Consider the following 26,360-nt stretch of genomic DNA (forward strand, 5'->3'; position numbering starts at 1 on the left):
GTAATTTATCTTACACTGAAAAACTGGACTTCAGGAACAAAAAAAAAAAATAAACTCTTGTGAGGAGTCCCCGATAATTAGATAAGCTATTTGATGTCCTCCAAAAGCTACTTCAGGTTTTGTTGTATCCAAAAGTTGTGCATGAAAGGAAAAAGAGAGAGACCAGCCTGGAGAAAGACAGACATCCTATACAAACATACTCAGGCAGAGGAGTTACAGCTCCTTCCCTTCATACCCAAAGTCTGTCAGAGACATGTAAAACTACTTCTAGAAAATGGCGAGTAAAACAAAAAATTAATTTAACTGATGATTATTTGAGATGACTGGTTGAAAATATCCACAAAATGCCTACACTAGTGATCACTGACATCAGTCCGTGCCATAACTTGGCAAGTCTGGGGAAGTTCCTTTCAAGACTCCAGAGAGGACCCACTTGTGACTGCAGGTCCTAGTCCACCTCATTAGTGGCAGCCCTGGCCAGCGGCAGCTCTCCTCCCTCATCAGCGTGGACACCCCTTGGAGTCCCCCGCTGGGTAGCACTCAAGAGCTTGGCTTCCCTGGTGCTGCTGCGCGTGCCACGGATGGGTAGAAAGGTGGTGGACTTGTAACAACACTTAAATTAGTGTGTGAATGAGCCCATGTGATTTGTGTATGTAAGACTGTATACATCATCACTGTATATGTTAGGTTACATATTGTTTATGCCCTATTATAACATTAGTAGTAAGATTAAAAATAGTAGATGGATGATTTTTTTTTTTTTACTGAAATAAAAGATAGTGTAACTCATTATTTCCTGTGTTGGTCACCATCTAATTCAATCATCAGTCTCTCCCAGCAAATTTTAAGCCTCAGAGCTATAATTACCCTGTGACACCTCCATTAGATACCCCACGTAACGAACTTGTTGCCTGACCTGCAGCATCACCTGTGTAAAGCAGATAGCGTGTTCTTTAGAACATTTGAGAGTAGCAGTGTTAAGGATTCTGAAATTCATCCACTCATTAGAATGCACAAGATAAATCTTGCCAACCTTGTTTCTCCTATTGCGAGGGTCTCAATTACAGTTCAGAGGTCAGGCAGAGTCTGACTCCTAAAGTACAAAGCAACTCATTCAATTTTTTCTTTAAGACAAAAGCCTGGGCATTGCCCAATGTTATACCAGAATAACTTTGAGGGGATTGGGGAATAGGAGACCTCAAATTTTGGTATTAGGTGCACATAGTTAAATATCTGTCTTCTCAATTTATTTTCAAGTCCTGCTTGTATGAATCAAAAGAATTCAACGTTTTCTTGAAGTCACTTGTAATGTTGTGTGCTGGATTTTTTTTTTTTAATCGGGTCATTTTCATAAATAACTATATAAATAATTTTCAGTTCATTTTCATAAATAACTATTGTAGTAACACACCTCTATAGCTTGCAAGCTGGACAGTGGAAAACCATGGCATGTAACTACTCTTTTTGTTATAATCAACCCATGACATACAGATGACTACAGAGATTTCTTGCCCCTGCTTTCACTGACCCTTGGAGGAATCCCAGTCATCACTGTCAGAATCAAAACTTGGACACTTCATGCCTCGCTACCTGGAATTCACTAAACAACTGCCCACCTCAGATCCGACTGACATGGTCCTTGACAGGCTCTGTAAAATACTAAGGTCCTTTAACCACGAGGCTTAATGTACTGCATGGCATCACTAGAGAAGCAAAGCTTGTTCTGATCACATAACTGGAAGTAGAATACCATTTTAGAATCAATTATTATCTGATATATAATGGATGCTTTTGGGATGATTACAAAACACTCTCACAGTTTTTCCAGTACATTAATGATAAATATTTTGAAAACCAGCTCTATTTTACCATTGTTATGTTCTGGGATATTACTGTTATTAGTATAGTCTTAAACTAAGGTAACAGCATACCAACAGATCTATGTGGAATCTCTAATAAATCTAAAGGCACTTCAAACTCAAGGTGCTGATCATAATAGTATCCACCTAAAAAAGACAACAGATAGATGAAATGGAGCAGAGAAGCAAGCAGTTCTAGACATTACTTTAAACCTTTTGACACAGAATGCCTCTCAGTAAGCAAACACTGCCAGGAAGCAGCCTACCTTTTCATCAGCCACCTAGTGATGCGATTTTTTTTTTGTCTCCATACACTCATTAAATAGCTAACAGGCTACATGTCTGCTTTGAACGCACAGGAACGTAACAGAACAGCAAAGATTCCAGGAGATGCTTACTACTCTTATTTCTGAAAGGAGCAATCAATTCATACAAAGGATCACAGGAGACAAAAGACAAGGAGATGGCTCTAATTGTGGAAAATAAACCTATCCTTTCAAAGACAAACTCCTATCTTACTTTAAAATCTATCCAATACAAAATGAAAACTACTATAATAGCATTTAAAACAGCTAAATTGTCAAAAAGAGAGTTCATTTAAAATAGAGTGACTGTGGTGAGTATGCAGCAAGCTTTGTTCCCACTGAGGCACAAAGACGTAAGCTCTAGATAGAGGAGACTAATCACAACTCTTCTAGGGTACCAATAGAGAAGGAAGCTGCAATAAAAGTCTAGACCTTCTTGAACAGGGAAAGGGGGTGAATTGCCCAACATTTACCTCAGGTTAAGCAGATGCACAGAGTTATTTATTCTGTAATAACTGAAAACATTAAATTTACACAGCTTGCAACTTTTACAGTTATGCTTTCATGCTTTCATCCAATACAAACTGTAAATGTGAAGAACAAAGCATGAATCAGGCTAGCAGCTCATTACATTCATTGTTGTAAACCTGTTCATTGAACAGATGGTAAGCCATTTTTCTATTTGCTACAGTGATATTAACTTGAACATTCAAATTGTGTGTAAGCAGCACTAAAAATCATTTAAAACCCATTATGCATCCTTCCACCATAAGAATTCCTTGCAGCATCTGTCACTCCCTCCAGTTCCTAGACAACTAGGTAACTTTCTTAACCTATAATTTCACTCTGTTTTTGCTCTACTCCCAAGTAATTCTGGTCCTCTCCCCCAGGAAGACCTAACATTTTTCTTTATGTTTTTTTGACAGATAAAAAACACTATTCATAATGGTTTTCAATAACCTCTTCTTGACCAAGTTTCAGAGCTTGTACTCAACCTTCTATGTTTCACTTTGATACCATCTGCAAATACCACATCACACACTGGCAAGAACCAGATGGGATGAAGTTTTCTGACTCACTATAGCAAGATTTCAAAGAACTGTGAAACTGCAACCACTGCATTTCACTGTCCTCTTCGAATTTCTGGATTACTACCAAATGTGGATACAAATAGTTCAATGCTAGTCTTTAATGAACAGAACCTACGCCATTTTTATTTAAGAAACTGCTTCTAAGAGACTACTCAATATAAAACCACTTCAGAGAAAAATAAGTGATATTTGATTTATAACATACCATGCATTCCCTAGTTTTGCAACTTTTGTAGGTGGGGGTGGTGTGGTTATCAGTGTAGTAGGCTCCATGCTGCTCATTACTGATCCATTATCTTTTGCTGCCAGGGCAATCATTTTCCTTTGCTTCTGAGAAAGCTTGATTCCATGAGACACCATTTTGCTGTGAATTGATATTGCAAAGACAGATATAAGATCAGTGTCCTGTGAGATGACTCACCTTTAATCTTGACAAACAAAACTGAGAAATCTTTCCTAGACCAAAATACTTTGTTTGGAGTGCCAAAAGGGGAGTATAGGTAGGGGGGTGGGGTTGGATGGCTGAGGAACAAAAGGAGGATCAACAAATATCAAGAGTGACAGAAAAAAAGATGCCTCATAAAACTATTCTTCACATAGATGTCTACAAACGAAATCATTCAGAGTAGGAATCAAGTCTCCAGAAGAGATGGATTAGCATCAGATTATTTTCTAATTTTGTGATATTTTAGAGACTGTCAGAAGCTTAGTTCCCTTAAACCAAAAATACTCACGTATAACAAATGTATACAACGGCATACCACCATTCCTTTAATATGTAATAATTTGTTTTTTAAATTATTTGGATTCTTCAGTCTTGGCTGTTCTGTTCACAGCTTCTGAATCTTACCTAGCCAGCAACCCTTTACTAAGCTCCAGGTCCACTGTCCTAGATCTCCTTTACAAGAATGATACACTTCAAAGGTCATGAAAGTCACCTCCAGTTCTCTTCCATATGCCACCAGTTAAGAAACACTAAGTTTAATCCACTGTCTCCTGAAAAAGTACATTTATCTCCCTGTGTCTTTGGGATGGCCCTTCGAGCAAAGATCCACCCTTAGTTCTGTCAGAGAAGAATTGTCAATATCAACACGTGGGTGCTGAGGGCAGGGGTCAGAGAATATGAGACAAGAAACAAACTTATCGATTACAGTACTAGTCCACAAGTAATTTACAAAGTGCTAGGGACAATAATTAGTTCTTTTCAGTTGGAAATAGGAAAGCTCAGTAGAGCAGGACACTGATTTTAGATAGTAGCTTACCAGCTCTTTCACATTTCAGCAGCTAAGACATGCTTTTGCAGTAGTTGACCGAACAAGACTGCAGTAAAATAAACGGATAAATTTTGTATGCTCACAGAAAAACCATAATGAACTGAAGTAAACAAAGCCATCCAAAAACAAATATGACAACTTTTCTCCTGCTTTTTTTGAACTCTGAACTGCCTGAACCACTAAGTAAATTCATAATAGCCTGGTCTATCACACTTTTCTTTTATAGATTTTGGTTTTTTACCAACCCTGAATTTGCCTTTGGCATGGTTCCACTTTTCTGCATACTTTCTTCAATTTCCATGATGGTTCTAAGATCCATGGCAGGAGGGCTGGCAGGGCTAAATGAAAAACAAAAAGTTACCTTACAAGGCACTCACTTTTACTTAGATACCACAGTTCCCGCCTTCACTGAAATCTTCTAAATCATACATAAGATTGGTAACCGGATATATAATTTATGTCTGTTTCCTCAATTATGGTAAACCTCAAATAGAATGTTTCTGACAAAACTTTTATAAATATATACATATTTAAGAGCACACGATAAAAATAGTTTCAAGACTCATCATATTATGAAACAAAGAGATGTGAACTATGATTACTTTAAAAAAACTAGATACCTAAATCCAGGATACTTATTTAGCAGTCAACTGCTCATGCTAAGTATTACAGAGGCATTGCTCATAGTTCTTTCATGAAGGCTGAATTAGATCTTTCTTTGAAGAACAGGATTAAAATTATTTTACATGGCAAACCAGACACACTTTGCAAAGTTAGAGCTCTGTACAAACACCAGTAACATCCTCAAACTTTAGGAATCAGTTTCTTTTTCCATAAATTGCCTGATTTTAAACTTCCACAGAAATTTCTAAGTTTTATGTAAAACTCTAAATTAAAACCTGTGTACGTAAAGGTGTTTGTAAACTAAGCTGTGTTACTAGATTCAAGGTCAGGCTTTGAAACAAACTACAAATAGCGCACTGTCTCTTCTTACATAAACTCAACTGCCATAATTAACCAGTGAATTAACTGCCGGGAGGTCACACCAAACCCTGTCATCACTGCACCTCCACAGTAGTTCAACCAAATACACTACAGTATTAATCCTTTAAACATTGTACACAACAGTGCTGCTTGATTTTTTCTGACATCACACCAACAATACTAGAAAAAGAAAAGAAAGAGTTCAAGGGAAACTCATACAGGCACAGCAACACTACAACAAAGTCCTATGGATTTGTTTCCTTTCCATGCAATCCTCTAAACAATGTTTGAAAAGAACTCCAAGATAGCAGATGAATGTGGAGGTTCTTCCAACCAGGCTAAAGACCAAAGATTTGGTTGTGGGATGTGTTACCCTCTCTGCATAGACTAGGTTTGCACAAATACATAGCAAGAGAAAACACAGATTTCTAATGGACTCCGCTCACCAAATGATAGACTCCAGAGTTGCAGCTTTTAATTTCTACAGCTGTATCATCTGTATTAACAAAGCCCATCAGTCACAAACCAACAGAGCCTGGGAAAACTGCAGGAAAATATCGCTATATGATTCCCTAAATCCTTAAACTCTTCAATATTCAACCACTATTGACAACTATCAAAGACAGGACACCAGGCATGACAGACCAAGAAGCCCTTCTTAAAACAAACATATTAGAAGTCTAGACTGGTAGCACTTTAAAAAATACCTATGTTTTTCTTAAAGAATAATTTAAAAAATGTAACACTTATTACACTACCACAATCTTTAATTCACATGTCAAGTAACATATGATCATTTTGAAGAGTAGATAGTTTTTTAGTCTGAATAGAATATTACTAGTATTCACCACCACGCGTAGAACAGTGATTGTAAGTCCAATAGGTACCACAGGTAATACTCCACCTGAAACTGGTTGCTAACCAGTTGGGAGAGCTTGCAGAGCTGTTTCTGGCACTGGGAATGGACTGTGGAACAGACTGTGCCAATGCTGATGATCCCTTGTATGACTTCATCTCCTTGCTAGATTGAGGGGGTTTCATTCCCTGACTGCATGATTTGTCCCTCATCTGAAAAAAAAGACAGAAAAATATTGAATAAATATACTCACATTCTTTCATTTAGAAAAAAAAAAAAAAAAAAACAAAACAGTGATGCTACAAACAACTTGAATGACGTGTAAGTGAAAAGATTATAAAGGATACCTCAAAAATAGCAATAACGTAGTGAATCTCTGATCAGTCTGCTATTAATATTTGTACTTTTTGTTTGTTTGTTTCACACTTCACCTTGAATCCTGTACATCCAAATATGCTTCTTGATAGCAGAAAATTCACTCAGAGATATCCACTTCTAAGGCTTTAACACTTAACACAGGCACAATTCTCTCAAACTTATATCGCTTTGCCAGTTATGCCTCTGTCATCCTGAACCATACTTCTGTTCAACTACAGTAGTCAAAGAACAGCAGGATCTTCCTGGGGTTTTTTTGGACTCCGAACTTCAGATTTGCTTTGCATTTCAAAAGAATTAAAGTATTTACATAATTGCTCTTTTGGTTCAAAATTTCCTGAACACTACAGGATAGAAAAGTTCTTGCTACTGTACCATTTGAATAAAACACCCTTAGAAGATTTAATAGGCAATACTATTTTTGTTTGTTTATCAGACAAGCAATAACTACATAAAGTTGTCTACTCCATTTTAAGGAAACCTTAGACACACTCCAAAATACAAACGCTGCTTTTCATGGACTAGATAAACTCAAACAAATAAATTGCTAGGAAGACAGAAATCTAACCTCGGTCCTTTCTGGATGAAACGGTTTTGTGAAGTCAGGGGACTGCACGTCTCTGGGGCTACCCACTCCTGCGTAACTACCTTCAGAGTCAGATGTTAAGAATTCTGGAAGCGATTCTACAGAGTTAGTTTTATCCAGTTTTACTGAGCCTAGGAAATAAAGAGAGTAGAAGCAGTAAATCATGAGAGCCCGACTAAACAATGCTTAAAGAGAAACAAAAGTTATTCAATCCATATGATGAATACAAAATAACCAGAAGTTTACCTAGTCCAGTGTACTAGACTGTAATAAGTATTAGCAAATTTAAGACTACCTTAAATATTTTTTCAGAATAAGATTACTCCCAGTTTTCTTTCTCTTTCTTACAATACACAGTTTTGCAAAGTAACACTGATACTTTTCTGTTGAAAATGAAGGCTGCTACCATCTTTTCAATCAACAGTGACTAATTTTATTTTTTATATTCCAGAAAAAAAAAATAGCAGAAATGTCCCCCTTATTAAAACCAGATGGGAAAGTGCCCATTAACTTTATTTGATAAAATACATGCTTTTACAGAATCTGAACTTTGGGCATAAGCTTAATATGACAAACAGCCTTTCAAACAAAACTTAATCTTCAGACTTCATTATTCAAATTCAACTATGGTGTTCACTAGAAAAGAAATCATCTTTGCAATATTTCTTTACTGAAACATAGAAATAGCATTGCATATTAAACTTCATGGTCTGTTTTTATACCTGAAAGGAACTTCTTTCCCACTGACCTGTAGAGGCTGGACTCTGAATAATATCTGATAGATTATATCCTCCAGAGCTGTCGGACCGTTTCCGTGGCTTCTTTTTTGCCTTAGTTTTTGCTTTTTTGAAAAGAGCTTCCCTATTAAACAAACAAACAAAAAAACAAAAAAAAAGAAAAAGGAAAAAGAGAAGCCAAAGAACTTGAGCTTCAGAACTATCAGTGTGTGAAGTTTTTCAGTCAGCAGCAGCAGTTATAGTTCAAGCAGTAATACCTGGTCCCACCACTTGTCACTAGCTGCTTGTCCCCACTCTGCTTATGCACTTGCACTTGCACTATTTAGCAAATGATTTGGGGGGCAAAAAAAATCCGGGAGGAAGAGAAAAAAAAAATCTTCCCAGTCTAGATGTAGTCTCAGGTCTAGTACACTGCATAAAGAATTTTGCTGAGACAGGGAAAGATACAAGAGCTGCATAGGCTGGCATGGAAACCCAGGCCAGATTAAACCTGATATACAGTACAGCAACTGACTTAAAGCAAATCACATCCAAGTCTCCACTTTTTCATCAATTTCTCCTAATTTATAAATTCCACAATAAATTCCACAGTTGGTCTCATTTTTCCCCAACACAAATATTGCCACCAAGATAATACTACTTCTGCAATAAAGCAGGTATATGGTCATGTTACCAAAATGTCACGTGTTCCTATATATGATATTAGGATGAGTGGAATCAAATAAAATGCATCTTTCATTTTAACAAAACCATTAATACTAGAAATTCAGAATTACATGAATTACAGCCACTGTAACCCTATTTCGAAAAGCTTATTTGAGAAGCTCTTTTTGGAATTACTACATACGTACTTATTAATTCCTGCATCAATACTGTAACCTTACAATATTTGAGTTTTATTTTAATCCATGGACAGCCCTATTCCCTCAAGGCTACCATCTAGCCTTTAAAAACACTAAAAGGCTTGAAGCCTCTTGGTTCCCTTAATCTACTACTAGTCCTTATCTGTACTAGTCAATTTAGTATAACTTTGCTTGACACATGGAGTCAGAACAGTCATCACAGTGACAACATATTTCACTATTTGGAAGCACATTACCAAGTCATCCTACCAAATTAACTTTTCATAGTTGTGATATCATAGTCAATTTGTTGAGTTCAAAACTGTACCAAAAAAATCCAGTTGTAATTTTATTACTTGCTTGTCAGAGAAGAGCAGCACATTAAGTTAGTCTGACAAGACTTTACAGCTTCTATTGCTCTCACCTTTATGTCTTCAAAACAAAAAGACAGAATACCAGAAGTCCACAAAACAGCCAAGGCCAAAGTACCCGATCTACAGTTGTCTGGATCACATTTTCTAACACTTTTTAAACACAGGTCACTTGTTTTGTTATTCTACAGCTAGATAGTAGCCACTTTAAACTGACAGATTAAAAACTCATGTATAAAACTTTCTATTTTGCATGACAATTATGTTAATATTAAGAAATGAAGATTATCACAATTGTCCAGACACACCTGTAGTACATGAAAGTTAGGGTTTTTTCCTCTTTTGACTTCTCCTAATTCAGCAAAGTTCAATGACCTCCACAGTTGGTGACATACACGGGTACTTTCCTCACATGCACAATTCCCAAAAATTACTGTGATTGCCTGTTTTGCTACCTTTGCTTACACTCTACTTATAAATCAAAAAAAGTGCTCCTCTGTAACTATAGCATTTAAAAATACATAGGGAACAGAGAACAGTCTTTGAAATCTCAATTTCTCCTGTTTCTTAATATTTCAATTCTGAACCCGAAGGGAGTCAGACACCATCCAAAGGGGAATAAATACCATATACAGCTCACTTAGTTAAAACTGTTGATGAAAAATCAATACTTACTGAGAATTTTGTTCTGTATTCATTTCTTCCCTTAAAAAGACAAAGTTCTCTCCATCTTCAGGCTCTAAAGAACTTATATCAGGTCCATCTGGATATGGAGTAATTACTCTCCTGACCATAGCTGGAATCTGTAGTTGTAAAAGCTGTTACACTAAGATTCTCTTAAATTGTATATTAGCAAATATATAATCTCTTGTAATAGCAACAAAACCAACTGCCATTTAAAACACTTTTACAGATCAAGTAATTAATTATTTAACCAGCTTATAGACTTAAGTTACACCTTTAAGCAAAACAGGAGAATTATTTTAAGTGACAGACATAGAATGCATGTTTCAGCTGCCTATAATTCCTGACAAAAAATGCTTCAAGGTTTTGTAAACATTAATGTTTTACTACTGTACAGTTAAAGAATGCTGGATTATAAAATGCCTTGGTTTTCCCCTTTGTATTGAAGTTCAACTTTCATATAATTTTTCTTACTGCTTTTAGGACCTTTATGATCACTCTGAACTTTACACTGGAGAAGTCTAATTTGTTTTTTTTTCTCTCCTTTCTTCTAACAGATGCTCTTTTCTATAGGTTTTTCTTATGTTTTTTTAATGTAGTAATTGTTAATTACAGAACGTTAATATGTTTAATATGAATAATTAAAGGACACAATACTGTTGCAACAGTGGCTAGTGAATAATAAAAGCTAAGGTTAGCTGCTGCTATTATCATTCTTATGGAGCTCGTATTTTCAGTCAATGTTGCACAGTCAGCCTGTCATCTACAGACCATGCAGGTACATATTTGTCACTCATCTGTTCTCATTTTACACCTAATCAGCTTACACTCAAGTTGTACAACCTACCATTTTCCTGTAATAAACAGAAAGATCCTTTACAACTTCATCACTTAAGACATCCAGAGTCCTAAAAAAAGGAATACAAATTTATATATTAAAAAAATAAAAAAACAACAACAGCAACAACACATTAATGAAAAATCCAAATGAATGTTTTGGATGAATCTCCCCTACAGGCATTACTAGCTATTCATGGTGGCCGCAGTGTCGGAAGGAAAAAAATGAACACAAAATATAAACTACTCAATGCCCTTGTTGAAAGGAAGGATTAAACCCACAACCTTTCCAGACAGGCTACCTTTACTTAAAGCCACAGCCAATATAGACATATACATTTAAGTTACCATGAACTGGTCATTACTTTACCTATTTCTGCATACTTTGAAGTCTTCCTGACATGTATCAAATACTCCAAGCCTATACAAACTCTTCTGTAAAATTCAGCCACAACATCCCTTGATGTTTATGACAAAATAATACTACAGCAACAAACTTTAATCAACAGAACTGTCTTGCCTGCATGAGCACCTCTCCTTGCACAAAACTGTCATGACTAAATTCTGCCCATCTCATGTGTCTCAGATGAAAGTCTTGCTGCCCAATAATGACATTTTCAGATTTTCACTAAAGTGCAGATACAGTCTTAATTGCAGTAAGAATGTTGCATGTCCTTTACAGGCTTAGGATGAAAAAATTCTGAATTCAGAATAATGCTTAAGACAGTTACTAGATTCTTACTCTTCTCTCCAAAAGGTTAAAATGTTTATACTTTATAAAAAGATGTGAAGAGGAAAACTGAAAATATGAGGGAATGCCTGCATCTATGACACAAGCAGAGCAGTTGTGTGACACAGCAATGAAATGCTGGCATTATGAACTAGTTCAGATGTCTGAGAATTTCTATAGGTTAAAGGAAGCATGACAAAAAGGCTAGGAGTGGACAGAATGGAGCAGTAATAAAAATGGATTGTTTTTAAGGTTTTGTTTGTTTGTTTAAATCTTTGCTAGAAAAGAAGTTCAATCAGTGCTGATAAAGCTTGCTCTGAGAAGATGATAGGTACTCTGGAAGCAACTTGAAGCCCTGTCCAAAAGAATAAAGAGATGGAAGGCCAGCATACCCCTTTGACTTCTTAGAGCCTAGCTTAATTATTGTTGTAATTAATTAGGATAATTAATTAATTAATTTGTTCAGCCCTCACTGCAGACAGTTAAAGCAAAGACACTACCAGAAGGCAGGTCCATCCTCTTTGGAAAAATGCACCAGCCATAGTAAACCTGTTTAAAATAAATTCGGTTTGCATAGTATGATGTTAAAGAAAAAAACAACCACAACACACACAACGCAGTAGTTTTATGAATCTTCAAAAAAAATTTTAGAAGCCCAAACAAGACCAGACTTTGTGTCAAAGCCCACTGAATTCAAGAGAGGTTTTTCCCCTTAATTCAGACTCTTTACGTCAGATTGTAATATAGGGGTTTGTACTATAGAACTGATACAGTATGCACAGATATTTAACTAGTTTCTCTCTCCCTATTTGGTAAAAATGAGCCCTCCCTTTAAACTAGCAGCATCCAGTTTCATTTTAATATTGACCTGTTCCTATCAGTTCTTCCACTCCTTTTGCCTTTTTGAGATGTTTGAATTTATTATAACAGCCAGTACCTGAACATATTTGCATTCCTCCTCACCTTGCTTCAAGTAAAGCTGCCATATTGAGTCCTATGAACTGCAAGCAGGACAGTTTTAACTGTTCAGCATTATACATTGCTGAGAACTCCAGCAGCTCAGCAGCATTCTTCAAAGTAACTGCAAAGAAGAAACACGACAAGCTAAATTGGATAACCTGCTGCAACATCATGCAGCAGTTTTTAAGCTGTATTGCACAGTGTGATCTAGTTATTGAAACACAGACTTCTCCATTCCTAGAAAAAATGCTAATGCTCAAATGGCCATACACTACAACAAGCTTCAAATAACTTCGTAGCACCTTGAATACAATGGCTGCTTCACAGAAACAGAAAGGCCCCACATAGAACCTTATTAGTTTCAATGCATTGAAACTCAGCAGTCCAAAACAAAGGGGAAAAGAAAGATAAAAATAGCAAGTTTCATATACAGCGTAAACAGTTCTTTAAGCACCAAATAGTCCTTTAGTAGGGAGGAATTAAAAAAGGGGGAGTAAAGTGGCAGGGTGTGAGGAAGAGAGAGAAAATTGGAAGCTACTAAGAAATGCCAAGCAAAAAATTATATGATGACTTCTTGTATGAGGCTAAGCAACAACACTTAGTGCTTCCTCGAAGAGACAGATCTTAGCCATACAGAAAAAGCACTGTGTCAAACAAACAGAAGAATTAAAAGAACTAAATACAAGGACAGAAACAGAAACACAGAATTCATCGTATCATGTTTTAAAGACAAGAACTTTGAATTCAATAGAATAAAGGTTTATTAAAAGTTTGGTTTATTTGTTTTAGTGGTTTCTGTTTGCGTTCTTGCATTGGGTTTGTTTGCTTGGGTTTTTTTTATTTTTTTAACTTTTTTAATTAAAGAACTTGAGATAAAGACAAAGACACAGAAGAAATGGAAGAGTATGCTAATCTAGAATATCACCCAAACTAACTCTTAACAGCTACAAAATGAACAGCAAAAGGCAAACAGAGCAACGGAACATAATCAAATAAGTCTGTGCCAAAACAGGCAATAACACTAACATCTAAAAACAACCTAAAAAAATACTAAAAAGGCATTTTTTATTCTCTAACTCTTTATAGTATAAGTGGAAGAACTCACGTCTTTCCGCAATGGCTACTTCACAGATTTCTTTGAGTCTGGATATAAGAAGTTGGTCAGCTACCACGAGAACATTACATATGAATTCCACATTTTGAGAATCTGGAAAAGAAAGCATCACGTAAACACTGTGGCCAAGTCACAAGCAACTATAACACATAGAGTTTCAAGAGCATTTTACCAAATGACAAATGTAATGGCTTTGCAAATTTTGACTGGGGTTTTCACAGCACAAGGAATAGCTTAGAAGAGCAAAAACAGTCTTTTTTTTTTTTTAAGCAAGAGAAGGAGGGAAAAGGAAAACTGCAGTTTGACAAACTAAAGAAAAGTTACAAAAAGGCCTGGGGTACAGCTATCACCTCAAAATCTAAAGCAAGAGGCACAAAAACTTTACTTTCTACATAAAGATTCAACACAAGCATATTAACTATTGAATTTCTATTTTAAAAATATAAAAACTGCAAGAGCTATACTTGAGTCAAAAACATATTAATGGCACCTTTTATTGCAAGAGCTTCATCTGTATACAGGTAATCTACAATTATCTGTAGTATGTCAGAATGGATTGGCATTTCTAGAGCTGAACAACAGGAAGCCTAAAAGGCAAAAGGATTAAAAAAAAAAATAAAATACACTGACTACTTGGAATAAAGTACAAAATTAAGACAGCAATTATATTTAGCAAATGACTCAGAACGAGGGTCACATTTTCAAAGTTAAGCACTTATTTAAGCATTTGCACAAAATATGTTCTTCAATTAAGAATTAATTGCAGCAGAGCTATTAAAATCTGCCCAAACTTCTGAATAAAGATCCATGAAATACTTCACTGTTTCATCGGTTTGAGCATCTTCTCAAACAATCCTTGATTATATTATATTATATTATATTATCCACAACTGTCTAAAAGTCAAACTACAGGAATCACCTATGCAAGTATTGAACTGCTTTCCTTTCAAAGGAAAAAATTTAGTGAAATCACAAGTTCTTCAGCAAGAATAAAATGAAAGCGGCCCTTACTGTTAATCCCTCAGAAAACAAGATCCTCAGCAAACCCTCCATTTTAAGAACCATTTTAACAATTAAAGCAAAGCTTTTGTGTGAGCCAACATTAAACCATGTAACTGTCACTCTTCAAGTTTATGCAACATCAGTGCCTAACAACTTTGATTTATTTCAACTGGTACTGAAGCAAAGCTTTAAACTAAAAGATTTCTTTTGCTCTAAAACATGCTATCGGCACTGACACATTTCCCATCTGAAGTTTAAGATCACCTTCCAGACATGAAAATTTCTGGAGCACCTGATTCACAAAATATTTATTATGCTTATGAATTTAGTATGATTTAGATTTAATTACAAAATAATAGATAACTTAAGAGCTACATACGACTGACAGAGAAATCTACAATACAAACGGACATTTAACACTTTAAAAACAAACTAATAACTTGTCTCACAGTGTTGCAGACACATTTCCTCAGGGATGACTGAGGAAAAGGCAGCACAGTAACTTACAGGATAGGTAAAGTTCTGTTACGCAGCAGAACTGCCAGTACTTTGCCTGGTTCTTAGGCTTACAAATTGCCAAAAAGCTATGAAAGTTGAGAAAATTCTTGCACACTGATTCAACATTCAGTCTCTGAAAAATGCTTCTCCATTTACACCCTTCTCCTCTTTCAAGAGGGATTTTCAACGGTATTCAGTCACTTAATCAGAGGCATTTAGTGAAATTATGATGTCCAGGAACAACTAGGGCATTGACTGACAGATGGCAAAGAGGAACCAAGACAAATGAAAGAGCTACACCTTTTGAAGCAGCAGCTAGTGACAAAGTACATATGAAAAGCTATTCCATACTGCACACCATTTAAACTGTAAGAACTTTACAGAAAGAAATAGGAAATTCATCCATAGCAGTATCCCATAAGAACAGTCTGGCAGCATTTACAAATCCATAAACTAGCCCAAAAATTAACCTCTAAACAAAAGTAATACTTTAATTTGTATACATTATTACATTCATTACTCTGATTTAATACACAATCTCAATAGCACAAACACAAAGCAACCAAAAATGTGTTTAGGTTTTATTTGTTTGTTTTTCATGCAAACAGGATTCAAGGATCCAGCCTTTCCTTTTCCCCAGTATTTAGGATACATTATTCTAGGAAAAACTGAAAAGCTGTCACTTATTTGATGCAACAAAACATACTGCCACACGTTTATTGGCAATCTTACCTCAATCCATGAGCTGCTTAACATGCTGTGAAAATAATCTGTAAAGAAAGGCATTTCAGTTCAAGATGCAATAAAATTTCAGTTAAAAAAGACAGTATGACTTAAATTTTATATATATATAAAAATACACACACATACCAAGTCTTGCACAAAGCACACACTTATGACACGGGAATTCCTTTCCATCTAAAGATTTCAGGGTCACATCGCAGAGGTACGAACTAGAAGATATTTAACAGGATCAGAACTGTGACTATTCAGAAGGGCTACAAGTTGTAAACTCTACAAATAAACGCTTACTTTAGCAAGTTAGGCTTTATCCTTTAAAATAAATCACGCTTGAACTTTAATACTATCATATTAAATGAATCTAAAAGCACAGGCACGATAGTTTCAGGAGACAATTTTTTTGTCCAAAGTTGAGCTCTTAAAATTCCATCTGAAGCATTTCCTTCAAAACAGTCAATTATTATTTCAAAACTGTTATGAACAAATAAATTAATTATGGCTAATTTTAGTCAATCTTAACTGACCTTATATTAGTTATTTCTTTTACATTAGTAGCTACTGTAAGCTTTGACAATCCATTTAAGAGTCAAGTAATCCAAATTCTGTTAAAAAGCTACTTTTATGTAATGTAGCTTTTACTAGATAGGAAGACTATTCAAGCATTTGAGTATAAATAGCCCCATCACACCAATAGAATTAAAAAGCATCACTTGTATCAAAGTTTAAGGAATTTTTCCATTGAAAGATATTTCAGAGATTTCTGAATCAGAAAAAGAATATTATACGCACATTGTCTTATTATCAATCCATGTAGCCTTATTCTCACAGCAAGCATATTTGCAAAAGTCAAACTGTCTTTGACCGGATTACCCACAACATTTCTCCTGGCAGTAGTATTCCATGACAGTTATACCACAGAACACATTGATGCCCAGCAAAAAAAAAGACACAAAAATATACTATACATCATCTATTCCAGATTACTAATTCATAGACGAGTCTATAAGCATATATAGAGAACTTCCAAACATGAGATACTGTGAAGGAAACAAGTGTACATCAGAAATTAAAATACAGCTGATCACCCCTTAGCCTACACTTCACAGATAAAGAGATGACAGAAAAGGACAACAGTGGGGGGTAGCAGAAGCTTGATTTTAAAAGTTTACCATTTCTTCTGGTTTAACTTTGGTTTGTTCCCATTCTTCTTGTTGACAACGTTAATTTTTCCATTTTCTAATCTGACTCCATCCAGCCTGCAAATCATTAACATTAGTAATAAGTAATACAATTAGTATACAGTTCAAAGCATTAAAAACTATTTCACAGAGTAGCAGCACTTCAGTGGCCTCATATTGTGAATATTAAAAAGGACCAAATTCATTAAACACAGAAAACTAGAAAGGGACAGTTGTTACTTGAATATCTTCACTGCAAAGTAAAATGTAACCGACATTCTTTCCACATGGCAGCTTTCTTATTCATCATCTTAAATGAAAGCTATACTGCCACCAGTCAGTTATCTGAGCAAAGCCAGTGGTTTGGAAGAGATGCATTTTTCAGCACAGGCTTCTTTAGTACCCGAATTCATCAAGGTTTGTGAATGGGATGCTAAAGACAGAGGGGTGCTGCGGGTGATTACAAAGCAATAATACACTTTCAAAGGGTAGAGAGCTTTAACACAGAAATTTCACTTGAGAACTCAGGTTTAACAGCAACTTCACATCTTTGCTGATTAATTTAAGTGTTTGCAGAAAGTACAGTGGAGAAAACTGCCCTGAAAAAAGCTCATTCCTTCCTTTGAAAGCAAAAGACAGAAAATAAAAAGCTGAGTACTACAGTTCCACAGAGACACTTGGTCTCAATTCCATTAGTTACACCATTTAACCTTAAAAATGCATCAGTTGAACAAGAATTTAACTTTGCTTTGTTTTACGCTAAATATGTTCTTTGTCTATGGCAAAATTGGTAAATGACAGACCACAGCATAGATACTCATCAATCCAAAACTCAATTAGATCAGCTGTCTCTAACAAAAACATGTATTGATGTTTTATGACAGTTGTTCTGGAAAGTCAGATGATTTGCATCAGATGGCCAGTCTCAGAGAGCTCCTGCCTTTAAAGATACACAGGACGGATGTTTTAAATACAAATGTCCAAGAGGTTCTAGGACACATGAAAGGCCAACAGCACATTTCTGTCATATAGAAGCCTATTGACAAATGATGCTTTAAGTACACAGTCACACTACACAAGTCTGCTTCTGACATTATTCGAAAAGGTCACATACGCTTTCTTTTAGCAAAGTGCATTGGAACAAACTGATGTTGCTTTAAAGAGATATGGTGTGGGTTGTAAATTTCTAAACTTACATACAATAAAACAAGTTTAAAAAAAAAAAGCAAACTTCAATCCCAATTAGCCTTCTATTTTAATAATAACTAAAGCTAGATCAGCTTACACAAAAACACTACTCCGTGAAGAGATGGCCAGAATATAAATGCATTTCCTTTCACCTACCTTCCACTTAAATTGCTGAGTCCAAACTTCCTTGCAGCACTTTGCAACATTTTTATGAGGTTAGCTTCTTCACCAATAACTTTGCTTTTTTTGGATTTGCTCTTCTGTTTTTCATTTATAACTTGCACTTGATTATTTCTATAGATCTCAAATGCAGACTTTCCATTAACATTTTCATCAAAACTCATTTTGCTCAGGTTAGAAATTAAAGTATCTTGATATTCTTCTGATTTTCCTTTATGCAGGATTTTTGGTTTATAACCATGAGTCAAAAGATCACAAGTATCAGTGTATATGAATTGCAGAAGGTATGTAAACAGATCTGGATGAACTTTCTCTATTACATAAAGATCACATCCAACAGCATCTTCATCTTTACGGTAGACATCTGGAGTGTCTAGCTGGTTGTCACTGGAAACAAACAGCTTCTTGAAGAAGTCAGAGCGTGCAGCCAAGATGTATTTGTGCACGGGGTAAGTTCTTGTGCCAATCTGAAAAGTCACATCATGGATGCTATCCATTTCATCTGTTTCATCTAAGAGTTTGCCAAAATCCTCTCCAAAACTTGATAACGACACACTTGGAATTTCATAGAGGCTAGAACAAAACAAAATCCATCAAAAACCCCCACTGTTTACAAGCTCCATAAAATTGTACATGGTATTTTAATGAAGAGGGTGAGGTTGTTTCCATTTGGTTTGTCGTGTTGGGTTTTTCTGTTTGTTTTTTCCTTACATTGCTGAACTAATTAAAATTTCTTGTTCTTTACAAAAACAGCCACATATGTAAGATCTGTCTAGGCTGAGAATATTGAACACATTATTTTGTCTTTATAATGTAGCCAGTAAACATGTCTTATCAGAACTATCTTCATCTCATTCTTCTAACAAGAAACATAGAAGAAATGTTTCCTGTATTTCATATTACAATTCAAAGCAATAAGAAAAAAAAAGCTAATATTTACGTATCACATATATTAGAAGGTATTATGAGAGTGCAAGAAACATGGTTCAGTATTTTACTTATTAATTTTACTTTCAACATTTTTTCCAAACAAATAAAGATCCACTTTTTTCTTTTATGTAAAAGATTATTAGTGATTAGTGAAGAGGTGAATTTCTACAGTCTTTAGAGCTCAGAGTATGTTGAGAAATACATTGCAAATGCTTGTATTAAACACTTTAGATAAAACATCAACGCTATCTATGCTAATGATGGAAACAAATAAGCTGAGGTCTTTGGGTAACTTCAATACAGTTGCTTACTAACAAGTGCTATTCTCTAGCAGTATGGATAACCACATTTACTGTGACTTCTGTGTGAGCCAAAAGATAATTTTGAAATGTAGAATGATTTGATCACAATCACACACAAAAATGAGAAAAAATACAGTTGTTGATATTTTAAATATACCTTGTTTTAGGATCTGACTGTAAAACCGCAAAATTACAACCACTAGGATCGGTGGCAATGCTAACAGCTCGGTGGACAAAAGTAAGCTTCTGAAGTCGAATTCTTTCATACACACTGTTTGTATCATGTTCACAAGATGTATCAAATGAAGAATTCTGAAGGCTTGAGACGAGTTCTGCTATTAAAAAAAAAAAAAAAAAAAAGAAAAAATCCCCCATAAATGTCCAGCTAATTAAAATGCAACTAATATGACAAAAAAAAGCAATATTTATGACTTCCATAAGCTCACTGATGGAGTCACTGAATATTATGGTGAAGATTTCAGCCCAATTAAATGTCTTCCTGCATTTCGGTTAAGAACAAGGCTTCACATTACATATTGGAGACTTTTGATCCAAAACTTCTTGTAGAAGTGTTTTGCCACTTCTTCATGTAAGGCAAAACACTCCATCTAACATTCAATGCAATCTCTTGTGGAATTAAACAAGCTGTGCGTAAGTGTACAGCAGTGCAAGATTGTCTTCTTGTCCTGTCATATCAATTACAGCAGATATAGTACAATCACATTCAGGCTTCATATTTTATCTGTTTAAATTATACCTAAATAAAATACTATTGAAAAAAACATTATATTCTCTGAACACTGGATTATTTTTCAAGAACTGGGTAATCAAATACATGCACAGCATTCACCACATTCATTAAAACCACTCAAAGTAACAGAAGTTCTCATTCAGTGACAGTCAGTGACAAAGATCAACTAGACATTTAAGTAGTCAACAGGTCTGGATTCTGAATTTTTCTTTAAGATACTAAAACTACAAAAAGAATAGCAGTAAGCATAAAGAAGAAAACACCTACAGACACATACCAGCACCAGGAAAAACAGCAAAAAGGAGATACATTTGGAGCCTCTGTAACGAGGGACCTACTATGTGATGTGTTGAGTTAAACAGAGTAGCAACAGAGTAAAAGCAGTATGTAGCTCTGGATTATGCAGAGGGAAGAATTTTACTGTGAAAGAATCCAAAAATGGACCAATAAATGTAAAGATAGAATATCTGTATCAAAGGAAGTAGAATTGCAACATAAAGCTATAGAGTTCAAATACATCCCAGGCTGGAAGTAAATCCATTTATATCCGTAGAGTTCTAAGATCCCTAAATGAACAGAACTCAGTTTTAATTACAGTCTTGTCCTGTAGTAGATAGGTATCTTCTTCACGGAAAAAACAATCCATCAGAATCCACTATCAACAATATGAGCTAAGTTAATAAAGCAGAAATTGCTCTGGACCTTGTATTATGCCCACATAAGGGTCTGGGAAACACGATAAGGTCTCACAGACTTAACAGTGCAAGCAAATACGTGCTCCTCCTTTTCTTCACTGCCAGTCTATATGCGAGGAGATCATTACACTGGACCCTTGTGCTACTATTACTCTTCAGAAGTATTTTTCTTCCAAGAAATCTGCACCTGAAGATTAACTGAAGGCTGCAAAGTAAGTAAAGCTTAGTGTTACTGAGGAAAGAGAACAGTAGTGGTCAAGGCTACCAACTGGCAGTCACAGAGAAAAGAACACACTCACCAGACAGTACTATTAGAGACTGTAAAGAATCAGTTAAATTTTTATATTGATTTAAAGTACTTAAAAACCATCAAGAAATCAGAGCTAACCTTTTTTTTCTGAGACTTTTTTTACTTCTTCCAGCCACTTGCCTGTAAAGGCTTCACCATCCTGTGTGACAAACATTATCTCATTCCTGTTTAAAGCAACATCGGACATGAAGACTTGCCGGCCATACACCCAACGACACTGCTTCATGGAGTTGTTAGATGACTTCCAGCAAAACACCTATAATATCGTTTTTTCAGAGAAAGGAGAAAACCTCATATCATACAAAAGCAGTTACATATTACACACTACATTTTTAAACACAAGAACATGCCATCTCAAAGTTGCATATAAAAGGAAAAACATATCTTCAAAATTATATCCTAAAGTGTTATGAGCATCTATTACAAAGAACCCAGAAGTAAAACAGGGAAAATGTATTACAATATCAAGAACCACTTGCCCATGAAGGGCATTTGAAAAGTTTTTCTGAATATTCAAACATCTTCACAGCAGTCCTGTAGGTCAGTTTTTACTGACATTTCAACAAGGACAGCAAATGGTGTCATCAAGTCAAGAAACAAGTTAAATCTAGCTCTTGATTTACAGATTTGCCCTACTGGTTTGCTTATACATCAGGCAAAATTCAAAGCTAGCACACCAAAAAATTAAACCATTTCCTGTTAACTGTTTGACAGAAACCTCAAGTTTCTCTGTACCAGCCAAGATTTTGGAATGGAGATCATGACCACACACAAACTTCAGAACACTCAACAGAAATGTAAAGAACTGTATGCACAGCAGGACTCCTACAAGGTATACTTTAGATGTCTGAAAGGAGCAAGTATGAAGCAACAATCCCATGAAAGGTAAAGCCCAGGTGTGGCATTAGTGCTGCTGAAGTCAGACTTTTGTCTTCTCCCATTGAAGGAACCTGCACAGGTCTGTTAACACCTACATAAGGAGGGAACAAAATAATGTGAGTAACCTATTTCCTTTCCCCTCTCTTGAGCCCTACAGAATCACAGAATGGTTGAGGCTGGAAGGAATCTCTGGAGGTTATCTAGTCTAACCCCCTCCTCAAGCAAGGCCAGTTGCCCAGGACCATGTCCAGACAGTATTTTAGTATCTCCATGGATGGAGACTCTACAACTTCCATGGGCAACATGTGCCAGCGTTCAATTAACCTCACAATGAAAAAGTGCTTCCTGATATTCAGACAGAGCCTCCTGTGTTTCAGTTTGTGCCCATTGCCTCTGGTTTTGTCACTGGGCACTACTGAGAAGAGCCTGGCTCCATCGTCTTTGTCTTCCCTTCAAGTATGTACATACCTTAATAAAATCCCTCTTAAGCCTTCAGTTTTCTATGCTAAAAAGTGATCATTTAAAGAGAGTACAATCGAGCCAGACAATGAACTGCTGATTCAGGAAATACAAGTATTAAGATCCCATCCCTCTCCTTACTCAATAATTTATAATTAAAGCACTAAAGATCCCAGCATTTGGCAGTATTCAGCATGGAAAGTTATGCAATGTACGTTGACATAGTTCCACTCATGCAGGACAAAGCAATTTCTTACTGCTGAAGCGGTATCGCAAAGATGTTGAAGGGGCACTACCAATACTACAGATGCTAGAGGCTAAACCTCACATGGACAATTACTGAAATGGAAGTTTATAATCTCCGAGACAACTAATGACTAAATAAATAAATAAGATCATCCCAAGACATAACTCACTCAGATACAAAGAAGGAAAACACCCACGCCGCTCCCTATTTTGATAAAATGAAGTCAGTTTTAACATTCTTTAAAGCAGCATTTCAATAACAAAACTTTTTTGTAAACACCACTAGATGGCACTGAAGATTTAGACTTCCCAGTAAGCAGCTCTAGGAAAGGCTGGGGTTTTGAAAGGACCTATGAACTGTTACTCCATGAAAAAATGAGGGAAGGAAACAATAAATCCTCCATAGTATTCCAGTTCTAAGTCACAGTGCCTACACTTAACTATGAATACTATGCCATTCACCAGGTTTAGCTGGAACTTTTCAACAATAAAAGGGGCATCCTATCGACAGAACAGCCGCTTTTCAGCAAAGGCTCTAAAACTTCACGTACAGAGACTACTTCTGAGACTATTTCTGGAGGGCAGAGAGATGACGGGGTAGGTGGGGTGACATGAGAGATGAGAAAGAAAAAAAAAAAACAACCAAACCACAAAATTACACAACAACCACCAAAATCCAACACCACCACAGTCCATGTATGCTATATAACCACTTACGCATGTAAAAGTAAAGAAGTTTAAAGCCATTAGATGTTCACAGATTTAAAAATAAGCTACTGTACATGACTTTGGTAGTCTTCCCACACTTCTAACAAAAAAACAAAACAAACAAAAAACCAAACCAAACCAAAACAAAACAAAACAAAACAAAAAAAACAACAACAACAAAAAAACCCACAGAACCAAGCAAGCCACACACAAACATACAACTCTACAAAAATGAATTTGAGTATTTTGTGTGCATGATTTTGTCCTGTTAACTTCTTACATTAAAAGTTTGATTAATGAGTATGCATCTTGCTATATAATTATGATTTCTAGGGACACAACTTACTCTTCCAGCTTCATCCAGTGCTAAAATGCAAATCTTCTGACCCTCATTTTCTTGAAGATGCTGGGTATCTACCTTATATTCCAAATATCCCCCATTAACAAGAACTTTTTTAAGGTTCAGCTGTCTGAAACAACACAAGAGGTTAAATTAGTATTTCTTCATTGTGCACTGATGTTGGTTCTATTTTAGAGTTACCATTTTCATTTAGAGAAGCAGTAAAAAATAGTTGAGGTAGCGACATCGAAAAATTTGTTAATTTCTTCTCACTGGTATTACTAACAGGGCTGCTAATAAAATACTGTTAGTAGAGTGTAATTTTTGCTTTGCTTTTAAGTGAGTCACATCATATTTACAGGTTCTTCACAAAATTCTGTAAGTGAAAACCAGTAGAAGATGTAGTTTTGATCTTCAGCATTACAAAAGTCATAGTGGTACAAATTTCATGTAGCTGTTTGTACTAAAAGACCTATCTTATCCCAGTAAGTTGTTTCTCAGGTTTTTGGTGGGTTTTGTTTTTCACCTGATCACAACCATGCATGTTTACTCTTTTCAGTTTCTTAGTATAATAGTGCAATATATGGTATTAAGTTTCTCCAAGTGCCAGCACCTTCATTTACAACCATGTAGAAAACAAAATAAAATAATAATTAAGCTATAACATGTCAATAAATACTGCTAGAATTTGAAGGCAAGCTGAAAAGCTAACTGGGAGTTAGCTGGGAAAAAGTCCTAATTACCTCTTCTAATCTGTTACTGCAAACTAAGAAAGAGAGAATCAAATAATTTCCTAAACTTGTACCCAGTTTCAACAGGTTTTACATTCAGGTTTTAGCATATGGACCAGATGATGTCATACGGTTCCCCTTGACACCTGAATTACCCTTTATATCATACTATATCCACACATTAATTATGAAATTCAGACTCCAAACTACTGATTCAAAAATCATAGCAACATAGCAGATATTTAATGCTTCTACCTAGATGCATTTATATAAATTCAGGCTAACAGATGAACAAAAAATACCAATTTCAATATTTACAAAGCTATGGTACAAAATAATTCCTCTTGGTACATTTTCTCAAAATACCTTTGGTAAATGGTGACTGGCACCTTAGACTCATCTAATAACAAAACCAATGAAACAAACAAACCAGGTAACTGTAGTTCATATAGAAGTCCTGCAAATGAAGAAAACTCAGGGGAGCACTGTATTATCTCTACTTCATGCACAAAAATCTTTAAAACAGCTTGCAAGTATAAGACTACAGTGAAATCTTCCCCCATTATTCTTTAATACAAATAAGAAAAGTAACACATACTTTGAAGCTATCTTTTTGCACTGATAGTCTGCAAGTAAATAAATATCTCCTCTTTCGGTAATGCATACTGTAGCGCCATCGCTTGCAGAGACCAAGGACACAGAGATATCTTTATGGTGTAGAGCAGAAACTTGGCGAGGTGAAGTTACACATTTTTCTCCATTGGGATCCAGAAGATAACCTAGAAAATACAACACACCCCAAAAACATTACTTGCCATTTCACACATTGTGCATTTAAGGGACACTTTGCTACACTATTTGGAAGAACCTTTAAGTTATAAAAGACTTTTTAGGTAGTTTGATAATTCATCTTCAAAATAATTAAACAGATAAGTGACCCACCACACATATTTGTTAGTTCATCACAAACACCAGAAAACATTCAAGATTTGATACACAAAAAAATGAAGTCAGGCATATTGTACAGGGAACACTATTTAACGTGGCTAGACTCTGCAGTGGTACTGCCTTTGATTCCAAAGAAAGAACATTTATTCGATCATATTACAGCTCAAGACACCAGCAACAAGCAGCAGAGCTACTTTTAAAGCTGGAAGCAGCCCTGTCATATGACAGTGTAGTGCTATGCCCACTGCTCTGCACCACGTACACACCAGAATAACCTCAACAACACAGGCAACCACAAAAAAGACTTATATGATGAGTACATATAATAAAAAATACATATTCTTTAGTAAGATACTTCTCCGACAAAGACAAGTTTTTTCACATACCTTTGCAATCTTAAAAAGGAATACAAAAACATGTTTAAACCTGACGCTAGAACTGATGCAGATTAACTGTAAGTACCAAAGCTAGCTATATCAGTTTTGTCTGCACACAGATACAGAACTGCAGAAATGCAAATCCAAACCAATAGTGCAATACCTGTTCATTAAAAAAGACTAAAGCAATTAAAATATCCCATTCATACAACAAATCAAGAAGTTCACTAGTTGGTAATAAATTTTTATTAGTTTCTTGATTTCAGAATAATACTGAGTTAAGTGAAGATTC

At 35.6% G+C, this 26,360-nt stretch overlaps 1 protein-coding gene across 4 annotated transcripts in view; it reads right to left on the reverse strand.

Moving 5' to 3' along the window:
- The window catches only part of IBTK (inhibitor of Bruton tyrosine kinase), a 58,714-nt gene that overhangs the window by 13,208 nt on the left and 19,146 nt on the right, over positions 1-26,360 (reverse strand). The window contains exons 8-25 of one of the 4 annotated variants that reach the window (XR_010471219.1): positions 25,342-25,522; positions 24,019-24,142; positions 21,459-21,636; positions 19,782-19,959; positions 18,369-18,965; positions 17,016-17,102; positions 15,976-16,058; positions 15,838-15,875; positions 14,096-14,192; positions 13,597-13,698; positions 12,495-12,612; positions 10,812-10,872; positions 9,956-10,083; positions 8,079-8,191; positions 7,313-7,461; positions 6,401-6,581; positions 4,775-4,867; positions 3,461-3,619 (exon numbers count right to left, since the gene is read on the reverse strand). Coding sequence is in view for 3 of the 4 variants with exons in the window: in XM_005506728.3 (XP_005506785.2) it covers positions 3,461-3,619; positions 4,775-4,867; positions 6,418-6,581; positions 7,313-7,461; positions 8,079-8,191; positions 9,956-10,083; positions 10,812-10,872; positions 12,495-12,612; positions 13,597-13,698; positions 14,096-14,192; positions 15,838-15,875; positions 15,976-16,058; positions 17,016-17,102; positions 18,369-18,965; positions 19,782-19,959; positions 21,459-21,636; positions 24,019-24,142; positions 25,342-25,522 (2,650 nt within the window). In the remaining variant the exon portion in view is untranslated. The remainder of the gene's footprint in view (positions 1-3,460; positions 3,620-4,774; positions 4,868-6,400; positions 6,582-7,312; positions 7,462-8,078; positions 8,192-9,955; positions 10,084-10,811; positions 10,873-12,494; positions 12,613-13,596; positions 13,699-14,095; positions 14,193-15,837; positions 15,876-15,975; positions 16,059-17,015; positions 17,103-18,368; positions 18,966-19,781; positions 19,960-21,458; positions 21,637-24,018; positions 24,143-25,341; positions 25,523-26,360) is intronic. The other 3 variants (XM_065056397.1, XM_005506729.4, XM_005506728.3) reach the window with 3 other exon arrangements.

This window comes from Columba livia, chromosome 3 (genome assembly GCF_036013475.1).
Source record: "Columba livia isolate bColLiv1 breed racing homer chromosome 3, bColLiv1.pat.W.v2, whole genome shotgun sequence".
Taxonomy (NCBI): Eukaryota; Metazoa; Chordata; class Aves; order Columbiformes; family Columbidae; genus Columba; species Columba livia.